Source organism: Heliangelus exortis, chromosome 5 (assembly GCF_036169615.1).
Source record: "Heliangelus exortis chromosome 5, bHelExo1.hap1, whole genome shotgun sequence".
Classification (NCBI taxonomy): Eukaryota; Metazoa; Chordata; class Aves; order Apodiformes; family Trochilidae; genus Heliangelus; species Heliangelus exortis.
This window is the reverse complement of record NC_092426.1, coordinates 32,963,347-32,989,634: the sequence shown is the minus strand read 5'-3', so window position 1 is coordinate 32,989,634 and position 26,288 is coordinate 32,963,347. Positions and strand designations below refer to the sequence as shown.

The window sequence follows — 26,288 nt, the reverse complement described above, 5'->3', positions numbered from 1 at the left end:
ATACAGCTGGCTGTTGGGCTGTACACACTGAACTAATACTATAAACCCATTTTGTGAGTGTTCCCAAATGCCTGAATTTGATGAAGGAAACTTATTACCTACATTTTACATATCCTTTACATTGAGAACAAAGTATCTGAAATGTCTGAACAATTACTGAGTGAGAAAACAGAACAACTTACAACCCCACGTTGTTATTTCCAGTTTGTGGACTTGTGGTACCTCTTGATGTCTACAAGGACTGCAGTATAAATGCATGTTTTGTCTTCAGCCCTAGCTTATTCCTGGTGGCTGGAATCTCTATGTTTTAACATAGTGATCACTTAGACAACATGGTACAACTACTCTCCCATTCTTATTGTAGACTGAATGTATCGGATAGTTAGGGTTTGGGAGCACTGGTTCTTTCATACATCCCATCCCCTTAGCACAGCCCATATGATAAGGCACTGTTGCCCCAAGTTAATAATGGATGTGTGACCTGAGGTATGTTGAAGAGGTTTTAGTGACTTGAGAGTTTACAGCCATACAGGTACAAAGGAGACAGAAGTAAAAATGCTCCTGATGTATAAAGGTAGATGCCAAGGAAGGTTGTAAGGATGGCAGTAAGGCTGTTGGTGGAATATACAGTATGATGCATTAGTAAATTATTTACTCACTCTGAAGTTAAAAGTTTGAATATTTATCTGTTATCCATTAAAAGACTGACCTCTGGAGGAGGCCAGTATCAATAGCTTGGGACAGTACCATTTCATCTCTGCTTGCAGAAGAAATGGCCTTTTTTTCCAGTCCTGTGAGAGGGACCAAGGAAAATTAAGCACAAGGGGTGAAAAGTTTGCCCACCTAAAATTTGTACTTTTTCTCTTTATTTCTGTAGGATTTCTAGAGCACCTCAGACGATATCCCAAGTGGGTGATCAACTTCACAATGGCAGAAGTCACAGTAGAGAAGAGCAGCTGTATGGACTGGCAAAAGCGGTGCCTTGCCTTGGAGTCCCAGCTCTTCAAATTTCGCTTGCAGGCAAGCAAGATCCGAGAGCTGTTAGCTGAGAAGGTGAGGCAGTGGTGGCTTCTACCTTGCACTGAGTTATGGCATGAAAGCAAAAAAACCCTAAATGCTGAGCTATCCATATAGAACTGGTACTTGCAGTAGGGTTCTTTTCCTTGATTATAGTATGTCATTTCATTCTGCTTATCACTTGAGATACAGACATGTGCCTGTCAGAGTGGTGTGAAGTGGCAGTCATGAAATAAGACTTTCCTTGTTTACTGGGAAATCACCAGGTATTTGGATTCTACTGGAAAAGACTATACCAGCAGAATTCTGGATACCTAAAGTGACTGAGGCAGCTGCAGAGCAGAGATGGGTATTCTGGAGAGCAACAGGATCGGGACTTGGCTGGCAATAGAAAAGCTTGCAGTATTGCAAATTATGATGTAATGTTAGAACTGAGCAGGGGTTCGTGTTGGAATAACATTTCCTATCCAGTGATGACATTCTGGCAGTACTGAGGAGCAGGGCGGAGATGCTTTGAGATTTGTGTGTTAGAAACTTTCATGGCATCTGTGATTTTAGAGGCATCTCTTACTAATCACTTTTAGGTGCACTAAGTGAATTCATCTGTAGTCCTAGGGGAGGAGACTGTCAGAGATCTGAGGGGTTTGTTGGGTTGTGTTTTTTTTCCCATCGCAGTGTGAATATTTTGTGGTTTTTTTCATTACCTTCATTTGAGTTATTTTTTAATTTTAATTAAAATTTTTTCACTAGCCTCAAAATTATATAAAACCTGAGGGTTACCTTAGGGTTCCTTCTTTGTGTCAAAATGTGGTTTACTGTTCAGGTATTCAATATATATTTCTGAAATACTATTGGAACGCAACAACAGTTTCTTTCAGTCTGGTAATGAAGCTGAAATCTTTACAACTGATTTGAAGCTCAGTTTAAGCTTTAAAGCTGTACTTGATGACAGATATGTTCTAAGCTAACTTTTGCTCCAATTTATACTATGTAACTTTTTTGTGTATATTCTTGTTTGCTGGTTTTGGATGTAAGCATCCAAATGGCATCTACTTCAGAGTGCGGAAATTTTAATCTGTGCTTTCACTGTAATTACATTTCTGCCAGTGCCTTAAACTGCATGAGAAATTCATTCTACCCCTCGTAATTTAGGAAATTATGCAACTGTCAGTGCCCTCTTAATCTTTTCAAGGCAGCTTCTGAGGTGGACCTTAGTGAATACTCACCTTGGAAAACATTGGAAGTGGTTGTAAAATCCATTTAGATAGAGTTGCATTAAAAAACCAACATGGAATCTGTGGTCTCATGCTTTATGAATTCTTCCTTTGAGAAACTTCCTGACGACCCCCACACAAAACAAAGAAACCCACCTATCAGACTTTTTTTTTTTTTTTTTTTTTTTTTGGAGAACAGACTTCTCAGAGATCTCTTGACTATCATTTTAGGGAGGTTTGTGGGCCACGGCAGAGGGCTCCTCAAGGAAGGGGCTTGACTGCCATTAATCCAGCCTTCCAGTCAAAAAGATGTTCCCTTCATTAAGAGTAAAGAGCTGCTTGGTTCAGTGATCAGGTTACTCTGTAACTGCTTGTACAGTGCTGTTGTAAGCTTACTTGAAGGGTCAAAGAGCTCCTAGGTTTGCAGTTCCCTGCTCTCAATGTCGTGTAGGAAGGGACTGTGGGGCAGCTCCATCAGGCTCTTCTGACACAGGTGGACTCCAGGAAAGCAGACCAGGTGCTCAGCACACAACTGGGAAGTGTCCTATGCCTCAGGTGCATGATTTATGCATAGTCATGCCAACTCCAGGCATTTTTGTAATATATTTTATAGCAATTGTGTACTTTTTTTTTCCCCTCCCTTCCAGTTCTATCTGTGGAAATGAAGAGGTTCAGACTTATTTGAAAGAGTACTGCATTTTCAAAAAGTTTTTTTTGGGGGAGTAAGAGAGAGGTTCTTGGAAAACATGAAGTGTACACACAGTTTGAATCTATGTTTCCAAGCTGTGGTGAGCATGGCCCTTGGGATCCTCTGATATGATTTGCAGCAATAGGAATATTAATTTGAATTTTAAGAAGTGGTTTTGCCAGTGAAAGTGAAGAAGAATGTTAACAGCAGGGTGATACTTGCTCACCAGCTAGGTTGTCTCAGGGGTCTGGATTGAAATGCTTGGAAAACTGATCCTCCACAATCTAAATTGGTCTTTATGACGAATTTTATGATTTAAAGGCAGATTTTACTATCTTAATTCACAAAAAACCCCAACCACCCACGCCTAGCACTAATAATACAATGTGCACTAACAGTTTAAATACTTCAGATTTTTAAAATCCGCTTAGATTGAATAATCTAGATCACAGTTCAGAACATGAGGAATTTAAAACCCAGCGGTTTAATTACCAGTGCCCTAGTTCACATGGTGTGAACTTCCACACTGGTGGCCCAGTCTCAGCTATAGAGCAATGCTGCCTGAGCTGTGTCAAGCCTGCCTGTCAGTGGATATGTACCCCAGCCCCTGTCCTCCAAGGCAAAGCCCTTCCATCCTGCTGGAAGCCTGCAGGGCACAAGACCGCTGGGTCTTGCCTTGTTGTGGGCATCCGCAGGGATCTGGTGTTTTTAGAAACAGGCAATTGTTTCAGCTGCTTCTCCTCCACACACAAAGACAGGGATAGCCCTTTGTTGGTGAGACACATAGCAGGCTGTTGCCTTGGCAGCGAGATGACCTGGTTGGGGGAGCTCTGGAAGAGAACAACAGGAGGAAAATGAAGCTGAGGCATGCAGAACTTTTCTCATTTTATTTGCTGTGTTCTGAGCCATCAGGAGAGAGAAAGCCTTCGTGAATGGTTTAGAGGAAGATCTTTTACAGCTTGTAGAAGGGCCCTCTGAGTAGCTTTTTCATCTGTCTTACTTCAGTAAACAGCGAACATTTGGGGGAAGCCTGTTTCTCTCATGCGAGCATGGCTTTGCAACTAGGCCTGTTTCTTTCCACACCAGCTGTCTGGGTTAGTGTTTGGGAGAAGAGTTACATAAATATGACTTAGTCACTGACTTTTTTATGTGACCTGGGTCACGTTGCTTAGTAGTATTTGTCAAATTGTGAAGCATTTTGAGAGAAAGGGCCTGTGTAAATGCCAAGCATTATTATTACTTTATTGAGGGCTTTGAAAGAGCCTTGCAAGCATGGATGTATTAAATCTGAATGCTCTCCAGCAAAATGGCTGACATCAGGGATGGGTGAAGTAGTCATCTTTTGTACATGAGAAACACAGCAGTTATTTAACAGTTCATAGTAGAACAACCCAACAATGTAGTACAGGAAGTGAAGAAAAGTACAAGTTCATTTAAGGCTACAGAAGGAATTAGGGTGACAAAAGTAATTGATTTGACTGGAACTTAGCCAGCTCACCCAGCTTGCACTAGAAGTTTTATAACTCTTTAGTGATCATGAGCGGTCCCAACATACATTCTCTGTCCTGATGAGGAATCAGGACTGCTAGTAATGTAAAGCAAACTGTTATGAAGGTAGGGGAACAAGGAGTTTTTCAGTCAGAACACTGCTGTCTTCTTAAAATAACCTAGGTCTTTCATGGTAATTGTCCACCTAGGATTGAATTACTAGTATAAGAGGATAACCTCTGGGAAAAGGCCCAAAAACTTCCTACAGTGTGTGCTGTGAATATAAACCCTGACAGTTCATCAGAAGACTATCAGAGGACGTTAACTCTGAGCTACTGTCACAAAAAGCCTTTATTTCACAAGGTGTATTGTCTCCAGTTAGCATCTGTCTTTCACCAGTACATCTTGCTGCTACCTCTCTGTGCTGAGGACTGTCCAGAGAATAATAAATGCATGGGCAGGTCACCATTTCTAATAAACACTACTGACTCATGTCATAACCCAGACCACTGCTGTCAGTGTTGGATTGTCTTGAGCTGAGTCTCTACCAAGACTCTGAGAGGCTGAGTCTCTGGTCAGAGGACCTTTGGCTATCTGTGCAGTCTTCTCTGGCATCTCTCTGCTCCTCTCCCAAAGAAATGTCCTTGATTTGGTTATTAAGCTCTGTAAACTGAGCTCAATTGCTTTCCTGAAAAAGCAAACCTGAGGTATCATGCTAAATGTGGTTCTTCCTGATCTTCATGGTATGAATTTGTTATGTCGTGGCTATTTTAGTTATATGAACATTTTTACTTTTCTGATAAATTTGTCAATAGCTATCACTCTGCTCTTGTGATCAATGTGTATGTATGAAAAAGAACATTGTCTTGTTGACATCTGAAAGAAGGGAAATGGAAACACAAGAATGCTGACATCTCCATTCTGGGTGATTAATCCAAGAGCAGTAAGTCTCATGTTAGAAGTACTGGTTTGGTCCCGATAGTGACCAACCCACGTCTTTGAACTCTGGTGCTTTATCAAGAACCACAAAATGCATTGGAGAGAAAAGGAGCTTAGTTCCCCTTTTGTTTTGTTTTCTGCTTGAAGCATGGTTCTTTTAATCTTCTGAAGCTGCTTCTATGTCATTCCTTCAGTAGTAAAACACAAGTATATGCTGGAAGCTGTGAAACATTCCTCAAATTCTGCGGTTTTGTAGGTGAAACTTAGTATCACTTACTTCATATTATTGGGTTTAATTCTGTAATCCATAAAAGCAGGGCAGGTGGTAGGAAATGACTTTGCAAGCGCTGAATAGGATCCTAAATTGATATTAAAAAGGAAAAAAAAAGCCTGGGCTCTAGTGGTAAGTTGCTAGAGGAATCTCAGGTACATCTGAATTTCACTGAGAATTAAGTGATGTATATACATTTGGAATAAAGTTCTATTCAGTGGCCTTTGACTTCAATAGCAGCAATATTCAGATAAAGAATCCCAGAATTGTTACTTTACAGAGCTCTTTAAAAGAAGCAAAAGAAAATTAAGATCATTGTTAATCTTGTAAGCTTTGAGCCTGTGATGCTTTTCTAGCCAGAGCAAAGTAATGTAATGTAGCATTGTAGAGAACCTGCTGTGAGCTTTCCAAGGTGTATTCATTTTTATTTACCATTGTGAATGAATCCTAGTTGATGTAAAAGCAGGAAAGAACCATGTACTTTCAACAGGCTTCTTGCAGGGCCAACTCATGGTCTGTAAATTGTAGAGACAGGGTCAAGACTCTGGGACTATTCCCTTGACCCATGTAATGAATGATGAAGCTCACTAATGAGAAAACAGTTCTGGTAAATTCAAAGTAGGGCAGAAGACTAGAAAAGGTCAAAGGCTTGCTTTTTTTTTTTTTTTTACTTCTTTTTTTTTTTTTCTTCTCATCAGAGCTGCCCAGTTAACCCAAAAGATGCCAAAGATCTGTAGATATGCACAAGAAATGGAAGATCCTTGGGTAAAATGGGTAAATTTCAAGATGATGTTAATGTCTTTTCCTTCCTTCCCCCTCTTCCCTCCTTCTCTTCTGGTTCTGAAGATGCAGGAATTGGAACAGAGAGTGATAGAAGCAGAGCAAAGAGCAGAGGATGCTGAGAAACAGGTAAGAGATTATTTATGGTTACTCTGGTACAAGCCAAGCAGGAACTAACTCTGAATTCCCCACAGTGATAGCACTCTGCAGTGCTGTACTCTGCTAGGGAAATGTTGATTTACAGTGGTGAATGGATTTTCTGGTCTACTTCCCAGTCTTTGAGCCTGAACTATGAACGGGCACCTAAACAGGTTCAACCCTAAATGAAAACCAGCACCTTACATCTGTCTCTCAGCTTTACAGCCTTTACTCCCTCATCCACAATAGGCATGCTTGGTTCTGGAAAAAGAAGGGGATGTTGTACCTCAGTACAAAAATAGAGATAGAGCTGCCTGGCAGATCCTCAGAAAACAAATACTTAAGGGTACCCGTAAGGACTTGTCTATTTGTAGAGAAGGTTCTGCAAGAGAAGTAAGGGTGTGTCTGCAAAACCTATGAGTTGTTTTGGACTTTCTTTTTCGTAATTACTGCTCTGGCTTGAGAGCCCATGGAGAAAAGCAGTAAAAGCTGGATTCATTGTATATTACTGTAACCATCTAAAAAGTAGGCATATTGTCTAAGCTAATCCTTATATGCTTGTTGAATAATGGACAAGGGGAGGGAGAGAGGGAGAGAGAGAGACTTCAATTTGTGAACAGGCCATAAAGAATAATGCACCTTTGGGAAGCAGACAGTTCTACAACCTGCACTGTAAGGAGTATTATAAAAGCAAAAGATCCAGGAAGAGCCAGATGGTCTGAGCTCCTGCATCACTCTAGACCCACTGCTGAAGGGAGGGTTTGAAGTGAAGCAGTTTCCTCCAGCAGGACTGAGAATTTCATCAGAGATTAAAATTCAGAACTAAGAGCTGTGCAAGATGGCTGAGAATGGCTGTCAAAGAGAGCTTCAGTAGTGAATAGGCAGTGTTACAAGCACTGGGAAAGAACTTTCCTAGGAATTCAGAACTTGAAGCACCTAGTAAGGTATTCTGTTTGCAGAACATACTACTCCATGCCAGCTTGATATTTATGTCAAGGTTATTTGTTGCTTTGTTTTTTGGGTTTGTTTTGGGTTTTTTTTTGACTAGTTTAAATGTAGGAAAGATGCATCTATGTCACCATGCTGTTGGCTTCTATACTAGATCAGCAATTGCCAACCAACAACAAGAGTTGTTCTTGAGAGTGCTGTCCCTAAGTCCACACCCAACCAGGACAGGCAAAGGTAACACTGTCACTGTCACAGCAGGAAGTACAGTTACTGCCACAGGCAAATGAAGGTGGTTTCATTACTAGCAAGGTCCTCAATGACAGGAATAGTGTCTGTGACATGGTAAGATGCAATGACAGCAAGGAAGCAGATGTAAAGTAAGTCAAACCCAAAAGGATAGACAAGAAAGGGAGAATTTGGTTGGGAAGGTGTAGGAGAAATGAGGGTTGCCTTCACTCACCTGGCACCAGAAGTTCTGCAGCTATGTGTTGGCAGTTCCTAAAGACTAGCAACCCTCAAAGTTGTAGGGTCTGCCTTTCCAGCAGCCTTATCCACATCCAAAGATAAGTGTTCCTAGAGAAATACTTCAGTGCTGCCTCACTGCCTGAAGAAGTGACAGCATAAGGAGTATGACCATTCCTTTCCACTAACAGGTATATTCACTGTGAGTGAGAAGCAGCTGACAAATGAGAGGGCTCCACATCAAGTGCAAAATCCCTTGTTATCTTTCTCTCCAGGAGTCCAAGGGGCTGGATTTGTTAATTCAATGGGCTCCCTGTAGCTGCCAACCTCAATTAAGGAAATCACATGTTTGCAGTCCCCTCTCTGAGCCTCTAGTACAGAGTCAGCATTTAGGCATCAGACAGAAAGGAGGGGCCATTTCTTTTTACTATAATCACCCTCAACTCTAATGAAAACACATCCGACTCAGCAGGCTTAGTTTTCTGGCTCAGATGTTGGGCGCCTACCTTTCTGATTCACTGTGAGGAAGAGGCAGTTTGCTTCTCTGCCTAATGCAGGCAGACAGGAGGACAAAACACAGCTTCTGCAAGTATGAAGTAGGCTGCTCAACAGAGCGTGATTAACTCTTGCACAGACTCTGTGAAGTGCTCAGGTCATTGCCTTCCTGGTTCCAAACTTATGAAGAAAATAATGGTATCTGGAATTGGTTTCTTTGCAGATTTAGTCTCTCTGGGATGTGTTGGAACTGGATATTTTCCCATCATCAAGTGCTGAAATTAGTAGGTTTGATTAAGTTGGTGGAACTCCATTCACCTTTAGGAATAAAGCCTTATAATCCATTGCAATAGGATGAGGTAGTAATAAAGCAGAGTGGCATATCAAGAGATATAGGTTCTGAAGAAAGACAGGTTTTAAAAGTTTGCAAAAACTCTGAAAGGCTTCAGCAGCAGCTAAATTTTAGTGCATTGAAACTTTGTGGTGAAGGAGCATTGGTGCTTCTCCTGCTGGGATGAACTGGCACTGGCAGGACTTCAAAGGTTGGCAAAGCTTCTGAAATATGTAACATGGTTAACTCCTTAGCAGGTCTGGCCAGAAGTTGCCAAAACATTGTTTAAGCTGGGGATAGGAGAAGAAAGTAACTCTATAGTATGTTAACTCAAAAATCATGATCTGAAGCAAATGACCAGGGTTTTGTGGTGTTAATCTATGGTGTGAATCTATGGTAGTGAATGAGGTAAAACGCTGACCATGGTATTGCAAAGGAGGGAAATGTGATGTACCTTATCTCTATGTCTATGTAGACTGCAGTGTTTGTTTCTTTGGCCAATATTGTGCATATATTTCACAATCCACAATGTGTGTTTATCTATTCTGTTTGCCTTTGTTACTGCTTCAGCATTACAAAAGAATGGACAACGTTCTTTTCAGATACACATATATAAACTAAGTATGACTTTTACTTTTCTTCAAAAATATGCAACCCACAAATACTCTCAGTTAGGGTCTTACCATTAAATAAGCAGTTCCTTCATTTGCACTGTTTTGTTTTATTTATCTCTCTGATTGTCATTACAGGTCAGAGTTATGGAAGAGAAAATGAAACTAGCCAACATGAAGAGCAGTGAATCAGACAGCACCCTGCACAGGAAATACCAGGAGCTGATGGGCACAGTGCAAGGAAAGGAAGATCTAATCAACAGATTGGAGACACAGCTAGAAAAACAGGTAAAGGTATTTTCTACAGGGAGTCCTGTAGCTTTCATGTGCTGGAGGGACACTGTTACATGTGCTTCAAAAAACAGATTGTCTCCATTACGTATTAGCCTCTCAGTTCCCTTTAGATCAGCTCTAAAAATTATGCCCTGATGAGTACAAGATCCTTTCCTGCCTTTCTCTTTAAAAAAACCCAAGCAACATCCAGACAGCATCAGTTGCCCTTGTCTCTTCATTATAGGAGACTGGTCAATGTCCTTTAAGGACTTCCTTATGTTAGTGTTGTGTCAGTGTTGAGAATCTGGACACAATATTTCCTTGCATATTAGATACAAAATCACTTTGTAGCCCATCTCTGACTCTGCATATGCTGCTTCTTGGGAAGGGACTTTCCCCAGTCTTCAGCAGTCCTTTAGCACAGTTCATGTCTTGTCAGAGGCTTCATTTGTAAAAGAGCAGCTGTTTCCCAGTATGGATACTTCTCACTGTCTTCCATTCTCAGTTGGTGGAAGGAAGGAGCTACATGTACAGCAGGTCTCGTATTTTGGCTCTGGTAAAGGCCTTGCCCTGTGGTCTTCATAACCTGAGGAGTGAGGCATTCTTCTGTGTTGCTAAGTAAATTACTTTTAAATGGAAATAGTTCATTAGAATTTTTCACAAAAAATACTCTGCCATTTGAGTTACATTTTGCATTTATCTGTCAACTTTTTAAAGGGCAAAACAGCTTGATAAGCTGTCTGAACTTGCCAAGACAAAGTGTGGTGTGGAGGTCAGGCATCAGGTCTGTGTAATACTCTGGGTTTCAGATCTCTTCCCCAGGTCAGCTTGCTCAGGCAGAATGTTGGTGAAGTTCCTGTATTTTGGAGAAGGAAGGTGTTCAGAAGGAGCTACAGCTGTCATCAAGGTCTAGAAGCAGCTCTTGCAATTAGAGATGGGGGAAAAAAGTTATTTTTCAAAAAATGCAATGTGTGATTTAATTAAAATCAACAAACACAAGTGGGAGAATTTTTCTACTAGTAGAAATCTTTATTCTAGCAACAAGAGGCAAAATTCTAGAAGTAAAAGCTGAAGCTTGACCATTTCTGACCCTGATAAAGAATATTTATTGTTTCTCATCTAGTTTCAGAATGGAATGGGATGGTGACAGTGCTGGAAGGTCATTAAGTCTCCCTGTAAGGCATCCTGTTTGTTTTCACTGGAGTAGGAGAGCTGTGAAGTTCAGAGACTGAGGTCATGTCTGGACCACACAATAGCATGGGATATAAAGAATCTCCTAACTGTTTCTGTATCTTAAAGCACAGTAACTGCATCTATGGTGCTGAGCCAGAGTGAATTGGTTCTGCTCAGAGGCATGACTTACTGTCACACTCTGTCACAACACTGTCATCATGTCATTATTTTACTTTAGGACCCTAAATCAAACCTTGGCATTGCACTTCCCTGTGTTGTGTAGTAATATTCTTAATCTTTTACCTCCTGGTGCCTGATTTGAGACAAGTTCAGATCATTTGAGGTTCAAAGGCATTACTTGTGGTGGATATTCAGAAGACCAAGGTAGATCCACTACATGTGCCAGGTCATTTCAGACTGCTAGGCATGTCTGCTCTTCTGACTCCAGCAAGGGCTGATACCTGATGATTAGAAACACAGAGCTATATTCAGGAAGAAAAACTAAATATGTCTTCCTCTTGTACCATTAGATTTGATTACTTTTATTTCATTGGGCTCAACTACAAATGTTGCTGCTATGCATAGTGTTGCCAAGGTCTGTTGTAAGTCAGCAAAAATATTTGAATAAGAGCTTTTAAATGTGCAGTTGTGGTGGAGAAGAGCATGTGATATTTAAAAGCAATGTGAGGATGTGGGGAATTTCCTGCAGTCTGCTATTTATATGGTATTCATTAAATGAGTACACTATTTCGTGTGAAAATTTTAAGAAGGGGAGGGGGGCAGGACACACACTGATATTTTCATTGTCATAATTGCTGGTATTTGTTCACACCAGAAAAAAAAAATCCAGCAGGGAAAAATCCACCAGCTGCTACCAGAAGATGCTACCTTTGTCCATTTAGTTAGAAAAAACAGGGCTGAATGTACCATACAGAGTATATTTCTCCCTCCCCCCTGCTTATCCTTAGATCATTATGTAGTTAGGAGACCTTTCAGTGACATTACTTCTGCTGAAGCCACACCAGCAGTAAACAGAAGGCTTCAGATATTTGTAGTATCAGTTCAGCATCTTCCAAAGGAAATTTCCGGAAAAGGGAAAAAAGACTTTAAAGACTATACACCAGTACTTGCAGCAATTGAATCCCTTTTACTTGGAAGAATTACACTAATTTATACATCACTTACTTGCACTGCTTGAGTCTTAATAACTTCAGACAACAATGTGTTTGTAGGCTGCAGGAACACTACAGGTGCCCAGCAACAAACAAACATTCCAAAACCATCTAAAACAGGAGAAGTCATAGACTGTGCTCAAAACAAACTGTGGGTGGGCAGTCATTACCTGAGCTGGATTTTGCTATTCTACAACCAACTCTTCAGACCACCCTCTGAACTGGACTCCAGGGACCATGTAGGACAACTTAGAGCTTGATTTTTCAGTGGTCAGCTAAATTAGAATATCCAAATGGCAGTCCTAAGTCTTACTTCTGTAGTGGGAGCCGTGGTGCGTGGTGTTTAAGTCACTCCTAATGCAGTATACTGAGAGCAGTTGTACTCTGCTAATGCATCTAATTTTTTTTTTTTTTTTTTTTTTTTTTGGTGCAGAAACAGTTGAGGACTGAGGAAGCCAAAGTTGTTCAAGAGAAAGCTGCCAAGATCAAAGAGTGGGTAACATTTAAGCTGAGAGAGGTGAGTCTTCAGCCTGCTGACAGGTTTCAAGGCCTAAGACCAGGTACAGTGGCTGCATTGCCAGTGGAGTCCTATGTAGGACAATAGCCTGAGGACAGTCAGTCTGCCACAGAGGCTTTTTGTTGTTTGTCCCCACACACACTCAGTTGCAGAGCTAGGGCTGTCACTCTTACTGAGGGCTGCTCTAGGCAAACTGTAAGTGACTTTGAAATCACTGATGCCTAAAAGCAGTCTCTGAAGATGAGTTACTAGTCTCAAGTGCCTTTCACCTACCTTTCCTCTGCCTCTCCCTTTATCCTCTAGGTGCAGCTTCTGTCTCTTTTTCTGACAAAGTAGCTCTGACACATACACATCCTTGATTTTGCCATCTGACCAATGCTATTTTCCTACTGCCCAGCATTTTCTCCTGTCTAACCTCTCCCTCCTATCAACAATGTAGATTTATGCCTCTATCTGGACCTAATTCAATACCCACTAGCAAAAACAGAGATAATGAGTGAGTCAGCAAGCTATTTTAAAGATGTTTTAAAGTAATAGTGGGAGAGGGGCTATCTAGTCTTTCCGTTTTATTCCAAGTTAAAGACATAGATTTCCCAGTCTATAACAGAAAGGGAATTTGTTGGAGTTGGACAAAGCAGTCCTCGTGGGCTCTAGTTGTACTATGATGTGACTTTGTAATCTCATTAAATTGTCTAGATAATTGCTTCTCTTTCCTTTTCTTATATGGGATAATTTAAGTTGCATCTACATTACTGAGTGCTGCAGCATCAAGGAGGAAACACAGGGGATGACTTGGAGTGACCTGCTGGCAATCCAGGCCCATAACTTCACCTTGTGTCTTTACTGGCAGTGGAGTTTGTGGCAGATGCTGATGCTAGATGCATACTTTGTGCAAGAGGACCACTGCCAACTGAAGGACTTTGTGTCTGTGTTGCAAATGGGTTGTTCTAGATAGCACCCTGGGTGTAATTTGGACTTCAGTTCCACCAAGAAGGAAGCCTTTATGGGTGCACTACTGCATTTAAGGATGTATACTGAGACACTTCGAGCAAAAACATAAGGCAAATTTGTAAAAAATTATTTGTGCACTAATTGCAAATGTAAATGCAACCTTAATGTGTTGTGGTTTTATTTGTTCACTTTGGTCCACTTAGGGAATCTCCTTTTACCACATACAGAGTGAATGGGAGAAGTGCTTCTCCTGGATTGCAATAGTTTTGATTATTTATTTCATGACAGTTCTGGAACAGGAGTAAATGATAAACAGTAGTAGGAAAGGAAATTGAAAGACCTTTTGGAGAAACAAGAATAGTATATTACAGATGCTATTTGAGAAAGCACAGCAAAGTATTTAAGTGGGTTGTCCAGTGCAGCTACTGAGGAGAAGGATGTTGAGGTGACTGGTAGACTCACTCATCCTGTTTCCCCTTTCCTGTTCAGACACTTCAGTGTAATAAAGATGAAGACATATTCTGTCACACAGTTTTGCATTATTCTTCAGTTTTTATTATTGTTGTTTCATAGCTTGAGCTAGAAAATTACCACCTGAAAAACTGTAATCAGAGGCTGACGGAGCAAATTGAAGCCCTTCAGGATACATTGCAAGGTAAATGTGTTCACCTGGCATTGTAGCCTACTAAACACCACATGAGTGGAAGTCAGCATTCCTGGGTTGTATTCCTAACTTTGTCAGAAATTAGCACTTGTGGCAGTGAGCAAGCAGCAGAATTGCTCTGTTCCTCAGTGGGTCCATTTTTAAGATGGGAATAACATTGCTTACCTGCCTTGTAAACTCTTAATTGGTTTTCCAAAAGCCATTGTACATAGACCACTTTTTTTCACTCTGCTTTTGCAATTAAAATGAGCCATGGAGCTCCTCACTGTAATACATAGCAAAGCTATCCACTCTTTTTAGTGGTGCTGGGTAAAGTCTCTGAGGTATTTCACTTTACCTCCACATGGGAGTGATCCTCATCCCCACAGAACCTCTGCTGGTTTCATAACTGAGGACTGAATGGGCAAAGGCAGCAGCTGTCTGGTCTGCCTTTAGAAGCTAAGTTCTTCTGCTATCAGGTTGGGTTGGAAAAAGCTGCTTATGGTGCTTCTGCTTTTCTGGTTCTTATTTGGTGGATAGATGGAGAACTTTGGTTTCCAAGGCTTGGAATAATCTTTCATAGGAACAGATTTTGAAGATAAAATTATCTTCTTGTGTGGTGGGTTTTGGTTTTTTTTTTTGTTTGTTCTTTGTTTTGTTCTTTTGGGGTTTTTTTTGTTGGTTTGTTTTGGGTTTTTTTGTTTTGTTTTTTTTTATACATGAGCTTGGTTTGGTCATAGGAAGATGAGCTAGTTTCCAGAACTTCACTGGTCATGCACACAGGGGGCATTTCTTTCCTGCAGAAGACTTTCTGGCATTCCTATCACTCCACAGCAAGGGAATAGGATGAAATACCTTCTAAATCCCCCAGCATTTATAGCTAAATGCTTTATTGACTGAGTTTTGCTCATCCCCTCTGGCTCTGGCTGTTTGCAAATAGAGAATGGCTGTAAGCTGCGTTAATAATCTGGTATTAAGTGTTCCCTGGATCCCAACTCTCTGGCCTCTCCTTTTACCCCCACTAGTGTCACTGTGCCAGACTGAATTAAGGGGCCTCTTCAAAGAGGCAAATCTCTTCTTGCTTGCCATGCTAATAGTAACATCTTGCTGTGCTGGGTGTGCTGTCACATCTAGGACACTGCAAAAATACTGATTTTTAATGAGTGGTCTCTTTTCAGTCTACACTAATGACTTGCCCCAGTGGCAGGGGAAGATGTGTGCCAGGATTTATGTAGCCTGTTATGTGTTAGGAATAGCTTTGCTCACATTCAGCTCCTTGTGGCTCAAGTGTCAATGTCACTTTCTCCTGCTTGTATTTTTCTCAGCTGTGTTTCCAAGAGCAGGTTTCATCCTCTTCCCAGTCAACAGTGACTTACTCTGCTCTTTGCCATTCCCTCTGTTACTTTGTGTCTTCGTGCTGTTCCTACTTGTTGTAAAATCCCATTACTGGTAGAGCAGTGCCTGTAGAGCTTGATGGTTATGCAGTATTTTGGTGATAGCTGTGTGAAGTTACACTCACCCACATTTATGCAGTTTTCAAAGAATCTTATGACTTGGTTCTCTTCAATCAGGCACTATATAAATGCCAAGGTCAATCAAAATCATAAAGTGAAATAATATGCTCTGCCACTCCCCAGTTTTATTCATGCTTTCATATACCCTAAACCTGCTGCTCAGCAGAACCTGTAAAACTGAATGAAATGGTCTTTAAATCTAGTAATTATGGAAAGGGAGAAAGTGAAAGAATTATGAAGTATAGCAACTAAATAGACAAGGAACAATGGAGGCAATCTAGGGTCTATCTTTTATGTCATCTTCTCATATAGCAATTGAAAGGGCAGAGAAGAAGAAAAAAAAACACATGAAGAAAAGGAAGTTTTTACAGCAAAACCATGTAAGTGACTGATAAAATTTGAGAAAAAAAGCACTGCTTGGGTCATATAGCACAAAAGGAGAGTAAAAAGGTCTAGGGACAGTCTTGAAAAGAAAGTAACCTTACTGATTCATGTGATGATTAAGGAGGTTTTCATACATGTGCTGAAGGCCTCATCTAGGAATGGGAGGAACTGTACCAGCTTACATGATGGCTTAAATCATTGTAGATCCATTGAAGCTGAAAGCCATGCTAAGCAGTGTTCTGGCCACATAGGTGGTTTTTAACAAAATAATGTGTGGATTGGTGCACTTCCTTCTTGTGGCTGTTTTGAGAGAGGACATAATGATGGATTATGAGCTAAAACTGCTGTATTGAGTTAGACTGAAAGGTTGTCTAGGCTAGTATCTTGTCTCCTGGCTAGTAGTGAATATTCCAGAAAAGCACAGAAAATATTGCAAGAAGAGCTGTCCTTTCCATGTATTCTTCCAGCATCTACTGTTAGTGTTTTAGGAAGGTCCTAGCCATAACCATTTGTACCATTGATAAATTACTTTTTCTGGTCCATCTTTTGGACAATGCAGATTTCTTTTTTTTTTTTTTTTTTCCTTAAAAAAAAAAAAAGCCCAAACCCTTCCTTCTGTAAGTTTCAGATGCTCTGCATGATAGTTTCATTAGTTTCATTTCACCCCTTACTTCTGCTGTTGTAAGAAAAAACAGTTACTCATTTTCTATTAATCTTTTCTGTGCTATTCCCAATTATAAATACTCAGCACTGCTGTTACTGCTGTGCTCAGCTGTCTCCATTCTGCATAGTCCTAACCAGGCCAGGGTGCTATTGAAATACAGCTGACATGAACAATTTACACCATCAAATAAGATTTTGGACAGCAAAGCATTTGAATGCCCTAACCATATGTTCTCCTCTGTTGCAGATATGACCAGTATTCTTCCCTTTGAATCTCTTTGGAGCTCTAATTCTCTGAAGCCCAGAGTGTCACAGGCCTCTTTCGCTGAGAAGGTAGACCAGAAATCTGTGCTCCTTGCACCTGGTTTTGGAAAGGTGTGTCAGACAGGACCTGCCAAACGTGTCCTCTCTACAGCAAACATAGTCCTTGCCAGTGACACCTTTACTGAGAATGGAGAGGATAAATCTCTGCTTTCCCAGAGCATGCTGAAGTTCATGTCTGGCCGATCGAGCTGGAATCTCTCCACAGAGAAGGATGTATTCCCAGCTGTAAGTTCTGAACACAGGTTAGGGTGCACTGATCCCACATCACTGGACTCTCCAGCTGAAGCCACAAGAATCCTTGAGGCTCTGACTTTCCAGTCATCTCTGGACGGAAACCGTAATGCTGTGAGCACCTTTCAGCAAGTGACTTTGGACAGCACCCGCTTCTCTGATCTGAGTGCCAGGTTCCACTCCCACCAGCTGGACTCCTCTTCCTCAGGAGAAATAATGAGCATGCTTGAGGGCCATATTCAAACTACTAAGCCACCCCTGGTTGTGTCAACATCAGCTGCCACAGCACATTCCTTCTGTCCAGGGAGGGAATGTGGCCTGGGCAGTAGTATGACCTTTCCAAAAATACGAACTCCCAATACACCAAGAGACAGTATCCAGCTAGCCAAAAGACATTACAGCCAGCCACAGCCAGGGGCTAATTCTTTCTGTCGTGTAATGAGCTTAGAGACTAGCACCTTCCAGCCCATAACAGACTCTCCAGTCTGCCATGAGCAAGTGAAGGAGACAGACATTGATGATGATGGGGTACTGGAGAAGATGGAGACAGAACGTGGCCCGATGAGGACCCAAGAAGCTGGAGGGTATGAGGAAAGAAACTGCTTATCTGCAGGGCAGAGAGAAGCTGTGAGTTCTGAGGCTGGCATACTTGACCCAGGAGGTAAACCTCCCACACCACCACTGCACAGATTCCCATCATGGGTAAGAAATGCAAGGACAACAGTCTGATAAGTGCTGCTTATCTTTGAGTAGTGCCCAGTAGCAGGTTACAACAGCTGTTGTCTCAAGCAATTGCTTTCTGCAGACATCAGTCACAAGCTTGAACTACCTAGCCTGACAGTTCTAGATCATGGGGTATCCTGGTTCCCCTGACAGGTTTTTTGTCCTTTTCTCTTTATAAGGGAAAAAAAATGGAAGAAAATAGTACACAAGAAACATAGGAATAAAAATGAAAGTCAAGAGGTGCTGCATCATTGTTTATTCTTATGGGTCATCAAAAGTTAATCCCTAGTTCTCTTGTTACGTGCTTAAGATAGAAAAGTGAGTCATAAGTGCAAGTGAATGGACCATACCAGATAGTTTTGGGGTCAGAAAAAGCTGTGGGTAGTAGAATAGATCTATGGATTAGATCTCAGCATTCATATCTCATGGCGTACTTCTGTTATTTGGAAAATAATGTGAAGGGTTTTATTTCACATTGATGAAGTGAATATACATGTCTTACTGCTTCCTTCACATGAGAAAGATGTCTGTTATCAATTTCAGTTACTTGTTAGTTCAGTTGATTGAATTGGTTGCTGATATCTTGATCTAACTGATAAACTTGATGGACATCAATGTAGTATCAAAAGAGAGAATTCCGTTATAAATTTGCTTTTTTAAAAGCATAGGCAAATAAGTGGACTGTTAAGGGTGCAAAATCAAGAACTCATTGTTAATCCCCATATTTTATATTTTTTTCTATGAAAATTTAACAATATTTGTGATCTTTGGCCATGTCCTTTATGATGCAAGTTTAAACCCCAATATAATCACAGCTCTTTTTCCAAAGAAATCTCTTTTCTTTCAATCCATAATATGGAACTGAGATGGGGATGAATCTGGGTAGTGTAGTAAAGAAATGGAGGTTTTCAAGATGTCTATTTTAATTGCTGCAGAAGTTAGAAAGGTATCAGGAGTAGCTTACTCACTTGGAAGAAGGGAAATGTGTCTCAGAGACTGGCTGCCATGCCTTTCTCTGACCTAGAGTTCCCATGTAAGGTTCTTTTAGTCCCTTATGCCAAATTTTCCAGAGGTAATGATCAATTCCACACATGTCTAATTTGAGTTTGGCAAGTAAATTTGATTAGAGAAGTCTTCACTTGTTTCCATTACAAACAATGTTATACCATGTTAAATTCTCAAAAAGCCAGATCTTGGACATACTGAAATGGGTATTCCAAAGATACTGGATACTTCAAAGAACCTGTGTCTGAGTTTCTCTTCTGGAAAGCAGCTGTAACACCCATCAGTGTCCCTTCTAGGGTTTTTTAAAATGTTTTTATTAATTGTTATACAACATTGCACTATAACAGTCAGGAACACCACAGGAAAATCCCTTATTTTGTCTTCAGACCCAAGTCAAGTAAATGTATCCAAGTAGGACAACTTTAAGTATGTCAAATACTAAAGCATTAATAGAACATTAAATAGAAGCTTAATCACTGATAAATGTCCATTATCTGCCCTGAATCAGAAGTGTCTGGGTAAATAAATGCATGTAGTATTTCATTAGAGACTAATCACAATATAAATACAGAAAATACTAGTTCTATAATTTCTTTTATGTACTTGACTTCACAGTCTTAAGTACTGTCATTTATATTATGTGTGTTATCTGATAGTGATTGGTTGTATGCTTTAAGGACCAGTGAGGGGATTCCTAGCTTTGACTTTTATTCATTTTAGACTTTGTGATGTCTTAGTCATAACACTGCATTTAGTTAGAGGTTTAAGTTCCACCCTTGGAATTTTTATCAATTTGTGAAGCTATTGGAGGTCCTTTGAACTGAAAGCTTCCTATGTTGTTATAAATGAGACACAGGCTTATCAAGATCATTCCAGACATTTCTTTCATTCCCTTATCAGAGACAGAGAATCCTTTACAGGGGATGACTCAATGGATTGTCCTGTTTTAGGGCTGGTTTTGATTCATTTTGCTGCACTGTTCATAAACTGGAGAAAACATCTCTTTCCAAGCTATGATATAGTAATTTGTTGATAATTGCATGCAGGTGTTCCAGTCTGTGGATAGAGTTTCTGTAGCATTTATAAGCCGAGTTTCTTGTGCTTCAGGGAATTGTGCACAGGTGCACATGTCCAGTAATGTTCATTCAATATCTGATGGAAGAGAGCAATCTTTCTTCCTGCCTAAAGGTGTGATGGGATGGATTCTGTGACAGGAGCATTTCTTCTAGTAGGAATCACGTTTTGGTCTGACCACTGCTGTTCATTATTGTTCCAGGAGAGTCGAATCTATGCTCTGGCCAAGTCTGGTATGAGGTTGTCTGAAGCAGCCACAGTGAATGATACTTCCAGCTGCTGTAAGTTCTACACAAGATCCATCCTTGGGGGGAGTTTACAGTGACAGTGTGGGACTTGAGCTTCTGTCTGTTTACACTTCTTCATTTCCCTGAATGTTTTCAAAGTAAATTTGATTTGCAGATAGCCTTGAGTTAAAAAAAAATCAAAAAGGATAGGAGGAAGATACATCTCATCTCAGGGATGTTTGGTACTGGGCTGCTTGAGTCCCCGTATTCAGTGACATCTTCAGGGATTGTATTATCTTCATCTCCTTCACAGTTCTGCCTCAGCATGTCTGTGACTGCTTTTAATCTTTTGATTCACCATCACCTTCCCTATTATGGCTTCTACCCATTTGGACCTGGTGCACTGGGTTGCTGTGTACCATGGGGAGCACAGTGTGGGGATAACTAGAGGCAGCATTGCAGCCATCTCTGGCAGTTGCATGGAATTAATAACATGTTCCCTGGGCTTCTGAGGCCAGACTGTCCAGGATGGCAATCCTCCATTATTTGATGGGCTACCTAAGTTCTTACACACATATGTGTACCTCTCCATTAAACCCCCCTCCTTTTCACCAGTTTGTATTATTTGCTCTCTTGCTCTCTGTCTCTGAATTTTCCCAGTTTCCAATTTCTCGCATTCAACTTCTGGGCCATTTACCTGTCTCATCTACAGAAATGTCACAGTGCCAGTCTACACAACGCTGAAGGGGGTAAGGAGTTACCTTACTTTTCCTCTTATGAAAAGCATGGACCAGGGCTGCCAGTAATTTGAGAGAGAACAAGATGAAGCTGTGCAGTGAAGGACAGAAAATTAGAGAATGCCAGGGAGTACTGGACACCAAAAGAACACAGGTGGGGTAGCAGGTGATCAATGTATTTAAGAATACAGGACAAGGCAGCAGCTTTTGGTCCAGGAAGCTGCAGTGTGCACTGTGGGGCTGTAGAAACCTAGAGGTGGTAGTAGGTGTAGCCTGGAGAATGAAATGGAAGAGAGCTCTTGAGGAGACCCAAACGTATCAGACGAGCAAGTCCAGCTTGGATGCTCTTAGACTAGAAAGGGAGGAAATGAACACTGGGACAAGTATGGGGCAGGGCAGTGTGGAAGTGAAAGACCTGCACTGTTTGGTCTGTGTCCTTGTTGAGCAGGAATGGAAACTCGTACCTCACATGCTAACCATACAGACCTGTTTTCCAGAAAGCCACACAGATCAGCAACGTGCCTTTCTTAGATGAGTCTTCAGGTTCTGATGATGACTGTGGTTCCCATGCCAGCTTTAGGACTTCTACTGCTGGATCTGAGAACAGGAAGGCTAGCATGCCAGGCAGCCCTCGTGCAGTGAAGAGAGGTAAACTGGGGCTATTGCTACTGAGCAGCATGAACTCTGTCCTCACAGGTGATGCAACATGTCCTGAACAGCATTGTTGATTCTCATTCTTTCCTGTATTTTGAACAGGTGCCTCTATGTCCTCACTGAGCTCTGAGAGTGACTATGCCATTCCTCCTGATGCCTGCTCTTTGGATGGTGACTATTCAGAGCCAGAACATAAGCTACAGCGAACATCTTCCTATTCCACTGATGGTGGAATCTGCACTGTAAGTCTTGCTACCTCAGAGCTGTGAAGGGAGACAGTGTTGGCCTCAAAAGAGAAAATGCTTAACTACATTGTATTGGGTTATCACCTGCAAAATAATGCTCTAGCAGACTAGGCTGTTGGTCCAGCTGGTTTTTATCAGAAGACACTACTTGATACTTCAGAAGAAGGGCCAGTTTCTGTTAAATGGTTAGAAAAAAGTGTAAGCATCAAGGGTTTTATTCTTTCCTGATGAGCTGTACAGTTTTCTGTAGTCATATTCTACTGTAATGGTGGCCTTACACTTTTGTGATGAAGCAAGTTTGGAAATTCAGAGGAAAGAAGGAGAAAGGATAAAATATTTTGACCTAGAAAAACAATTCCAACACAGGTAGCATTAAAATTCTGTACTCTTGAATGTAAGAGATCAAACAGATAAGGAACAAGAGTCTAATTGTGGCTTAGAGGCAGGCTTCAATTTTATTTGGAATATCACTGCTATGGTAGGAAGGCATAAGTTTTCAGTGCATCAAGCAATCAGTGAAATGATCTTTGAATGTTCTTCGAATGATCTTCTTTACTAAAACAACACAATTTGGTATCTGCAGCCACACAGTCCCCTCCAAATTGAACAGAGAGCACTGACTTTTGATGACTGTTACTCCCACCTGGCAGAGTAAAGTGGAAAATTATGGAGATGGAGCAAATGCCTGAGCTTGATTTCAGCACTCTGTCATTTGTATTCTGAGAAGTGAAAGGTAACGTCTCTTCCTTGCTCTTTACCCTCAAGGAACCCATGGAGAAATCAGGCTACTTGCTTAAAATGGGCAGCCAGGTGAAGATGTGGAAGAGACGATGGTTTGTTCTAAGAAACAGACAAATCATGTACTACAAGTCTCCGGTAAGTCACTAGGATACATTTATTCCTGTGTGGGGCACAGGCTGTCTGCAGAACCAGTTCCAGGCTGATACCACTGGCAGAGTGGGCATTCATGAGCAAACATCCCCCAAAATGTCCTGACAAAGAGATTTATGCCTGACTCACAGGTTCAGCCATGGGTCTTTGCTTAGGCAGAGAAGCTCCTTGTGGTGGCTGTTCCCAGGGGATGAAAATTTGTTCACAGGAGCAGAAGCTTGACACCTACTGGCTAACTTTGTACAGATGAGGAAAAGCAGAAAGCACCACAGCCCAGCTTTGGTCATGCTTAAGATGAAAATACAGGAAAAATAAATTACAGTACCAGGAGGGTGCAGATACGTACCTCCATGTCAGCATGTCAGGACAGGAGTCTGTGAGGAAAACTTCAACTTTCAGGAGGAAGAAATTGGGATTCTTTAATTTTTCTGCTTCCCACATGGAAGTAATGCTGTCTAACAGTGGTTGATGAAGCAATCCTGAGGGAGTCTGTGCATCCAAACTTCTCCAAATAAGTTTTATAACTCCCACCTGTTTCAAAGTTACATTATTTGGAAAATTCTAGTAGTAGGCACTCAAAATTTATATATACAAAAAATACATTTATTGTTGGCCTTCATTATTCTTCTGTGCTTAGCTACATTACAGAGAAATATATTTAGGGTTGTTCACCTTACATATCTTTTTTTCTGGACGTAGCAGTTTTTCCCATACCTGTATATTTCTGTCTATATATACACATCCTTGCTTAAAAGTCAGAAATATTGATTTATTTTCAATGTTTATATTTCTTCAGTTGTTATATCCTGTCAAGATAAAAAATATGCCTTAGGGCACAGTGATACCCTTTATTTCTGATACTAGCTCTATCCATCAGAATTCACAAGCAAATTATAAATATGTAGTATATAGGTATATGTGTGTGTACATATACATAAAATAATTTGATAAATGTGCAGAATTTAGCCTGTTGGTTGGAAGGTACTTCTGGGCCCTAGTCCAACTGACACATTGAGGAGGAGCTGTCACTAGATGTAGATTAAACCACCCATGGCTGTGTTTAACTGGGTCTTGAAAGTTTCAAAAGGTGGAAATTGAGGCACTATCTGGGTACCTGTTTGGTGGTGTGTTGTCTTCCCAGTGACAAAGCATTTGGTGTTTGGTTTTTTCCTGAATGTTTGGTGCAAACTCCCTAAGACATGTGTTTGTCACCCTTATCCTTGTTATACTGTCTGCCACTAGTGAGACTTCTGCACATTGTTGCAATGTGATCACACTGTCTCATATTCAACCTCGCAACTTTCATCTGTCCTTTCCAGCTCAGGAATGCACACTGCAACCTGCACATGTGTATTCTGTTGTATTTAAGTACTCTTAAGTACTCTTAAACCCCACCTGGGGGTTTTTTCTACTGAAAAAATTGTTTGATTTCCTTTCCTCAGAGTGACGTCATCCGCAAACCACAAGGGCAGATGGAGCTGAATTCCTCATGCCAAATTGTCAGAGGTGAAGGGTCCCAAACATTCCAGGTAAGCATTGCTTTATCATCCTGCAGATAACTACACACTCAGTGGCTGGGTGAGAGAACACTTATTTCAGGCTGAATGGTACTCTGTGTCTCAGCTATTATGATCTAAATTTATCCTGGAGCAAGCCAGGCAGTTAGTTTAATAAATAATGAGGAAAAAGCTAAATTGTAGCCCAGGTACAGCTTTTTCAAAATTGAAAGAAATTCTCCTTTATGTTTGTTTTGTTTTACACAAAAGTGTTAGCCCTTTCCTTTTTTTTTTGCAGAGCTGGAAATGTGTGGGGAAAAGTGATTCTTGTAACATTTAAAATCAGATAGTACCTAGAATCCCCTCTTTCTGAAAGACTGCTCTCACAAGATCTCCCACCTGACTTTATGTGGCTGGAGGATCTGAAGAAACATCTGAAGTGTTGCATTCCTTTTAGAATGCGACTTCCAAAGTATGAGAAATTGGCCTATCACTGCATTCAGTTTTAAGTCATTATTGTTAGAGGTCTTGTTACAACTTTGGTATTAAAGCTTCTCTCATACTTGAACTAAAAGGCACTTAATGGAACTGAAGTTGTCAAGGCTTAATACTATTAAATTCATAGCATCTTCTCTCCCAAAGAGTCACCAGCTTTTGAAGGCAGGGTGCAATACAAAGTAAAGGCAGAAAAAAATACCCATTTATGTAGTCACTTTAATATGAAAAATTTGCAGCAGCACTGAGAAACAAGAAATTATGGCAGAGGAGATAAAGCCAGAGTATCCAACAGAAACAGCAAGAGAGCTCAGGAGAATCTGATTCATCTGAGTTTCAGTTCTTTCAGTTGGACTTTGAGGATTAGCACCTTTTTTCTTACCCAAAAAAATCCCTCCTGAACCACCGAAAAAGATCCGAATGGGATAATGAAACTCAGCAGATGAAGAAAAGATTTTTAGGTGTGCAGATTTATACTCACTTCTTTTCCTTGCAGCTCATGACAGAAAAGAGAACCTACTTCCTGACAGCAGACTCTCCCAACATCCTGGAGGAGTGGATTCATGTCCTACAGAGTGTTCTAAGAGTGCAAGTGACCTCTCCTGTTGGTGTTCCCCGCGGTGATGCTAAACCTACTGTGAAAGGTTGGCTCACCAAGGTAAGGTACTATTTCTCACTTTATTCAGTTTAGCTCAGTATTGACAGTATGCCAGCTTCTTTGTTTGCACAGGAAATGTTAGCAAGAAATTAGTATTTTAATACTCCCTAGAAGGGTGAGGAAAGAAAGAAAAGTAGCAGTACATTTCTGTATTTCAGAGAGAGGAATGTTTGTATAAATTATAAGAAATGGGACAAACAAAGCTACTGAGAGATAAGGACTTTGTCAAATAGTAAGTAATAACAAATATCCAGCTTGTGTGTGCCTGTCTTCAATAGAATTCATAGCATGCCATAATGAAAAATAACCAACAGGAAACGCTGTTAAATGTCACATTTAATTGATCTTGACTTGGTCATATAGGAGTTTCAAGTAAATTCTCTTGCATGGTTCTAGGTTAGCATTTATTTTCATTGTACCAGACTGTATGCATGTAAACTCAAGATGTAATGGCTGAAAATTCTTATGCTTTTTGCCACTCCTGTGTATCACTTTTGCATACCAAGTTACTATGAATTTTTTATACAATACTGGTTAGCATGGCTAAAGACAACCTGCATCTGAAGCTTGTTCATCTGCAATAGCAAACAGCTCCCTAGACTACCTCTTGACTGGTCTTTTCCTGCTGAGCTGAAATTATTAATTTTTATCATCTTAAAAGTTATTCTTAATGTTGTATTTCAGGTTACAGAAATTATGAGTTATAATGAATTAGTAAAATACTGGACAAACCTTGAACCTGTCTCCTTAAGCACCTCTGTCCCGTCCACTTAGGTGGGATTTATTTATCAGCTTTTGGAAGTGATGCCCTGGATATTTTGAGAGGAACTTATATTAGCAGAGAACAAATAATATA

General features: G+C 40.7%; 1 protein-coding gene across 3 annotated transcripts in view; it reads left to right on the top strand.

Annotated features, from left to right (window-relative positions):
• PLEKHH1 (pleckstrin homology, MyTH4 and FERM domain containing H1) overlaps positions 1 to 26,288 on the top strand; it is a 48,829-nt gene that overhangs the window by 4,880 nt on the left and 17,661 nt on the right. For 2 of the 3 annotated variants that reach the window (XM_071744438.1, XM_071744437.1), the window contains exons 2-14: positions 878 to 1,053; positions 6,464 to 6,526; positions 9,521 to 9,670; positions 12,434 to 12,517; positions 14,042 to 14,123; positions 16,920 to 17,929; positions 20,232 to 20,310; positions 20,917 to 21,005; positions 21,491 to 21,641; positions 21,750 to 21,889; positions 22,658 to 22,768; positions 24,226 to 24,312; positions 25,271 to 25,432. In XM_071744438.1, the coding sequence (XP_071600539.1) occupies positions 928 to 1,053; positions 6,464 to 6,526; positions 9,521 to 9,670; positions 12,434 to 12,517; positions 14,042 to 14,123; positions 16,920 to 17,929; positions 20,232 to 20,310; positions 20,917 to 21,005; positions 21,491 to 21,641; positions 21,750 to 21,889; positions 22,658 to 22,768; positions 24,226 to 24,312; positions 25,271 to 25,432 (2,334 nt within the window). In that variant the 5' untranslated portion in view covers positions 878 to 927. The remainder of the gene's footprint in view (positions 1 to 877; positions 1,054 to 6,463; positions 6,527 to 9,520; positions 9,671 to 12,433; positions 12,518 to 14,041; positions 14,124 to 16,919; positions 17,930 to 20,231; positions 20,311 to 20,916; positions 21,006 to 21,490; positions 21,642 to 21,749; positions 21,890 to 22,657; positions 22,769 to 24,225; positions 24,313 to 25,270; positions 25,433 to 26,288) is intronic. The other variant, XM_071744436.1, reaches the window with a different exon arrangement.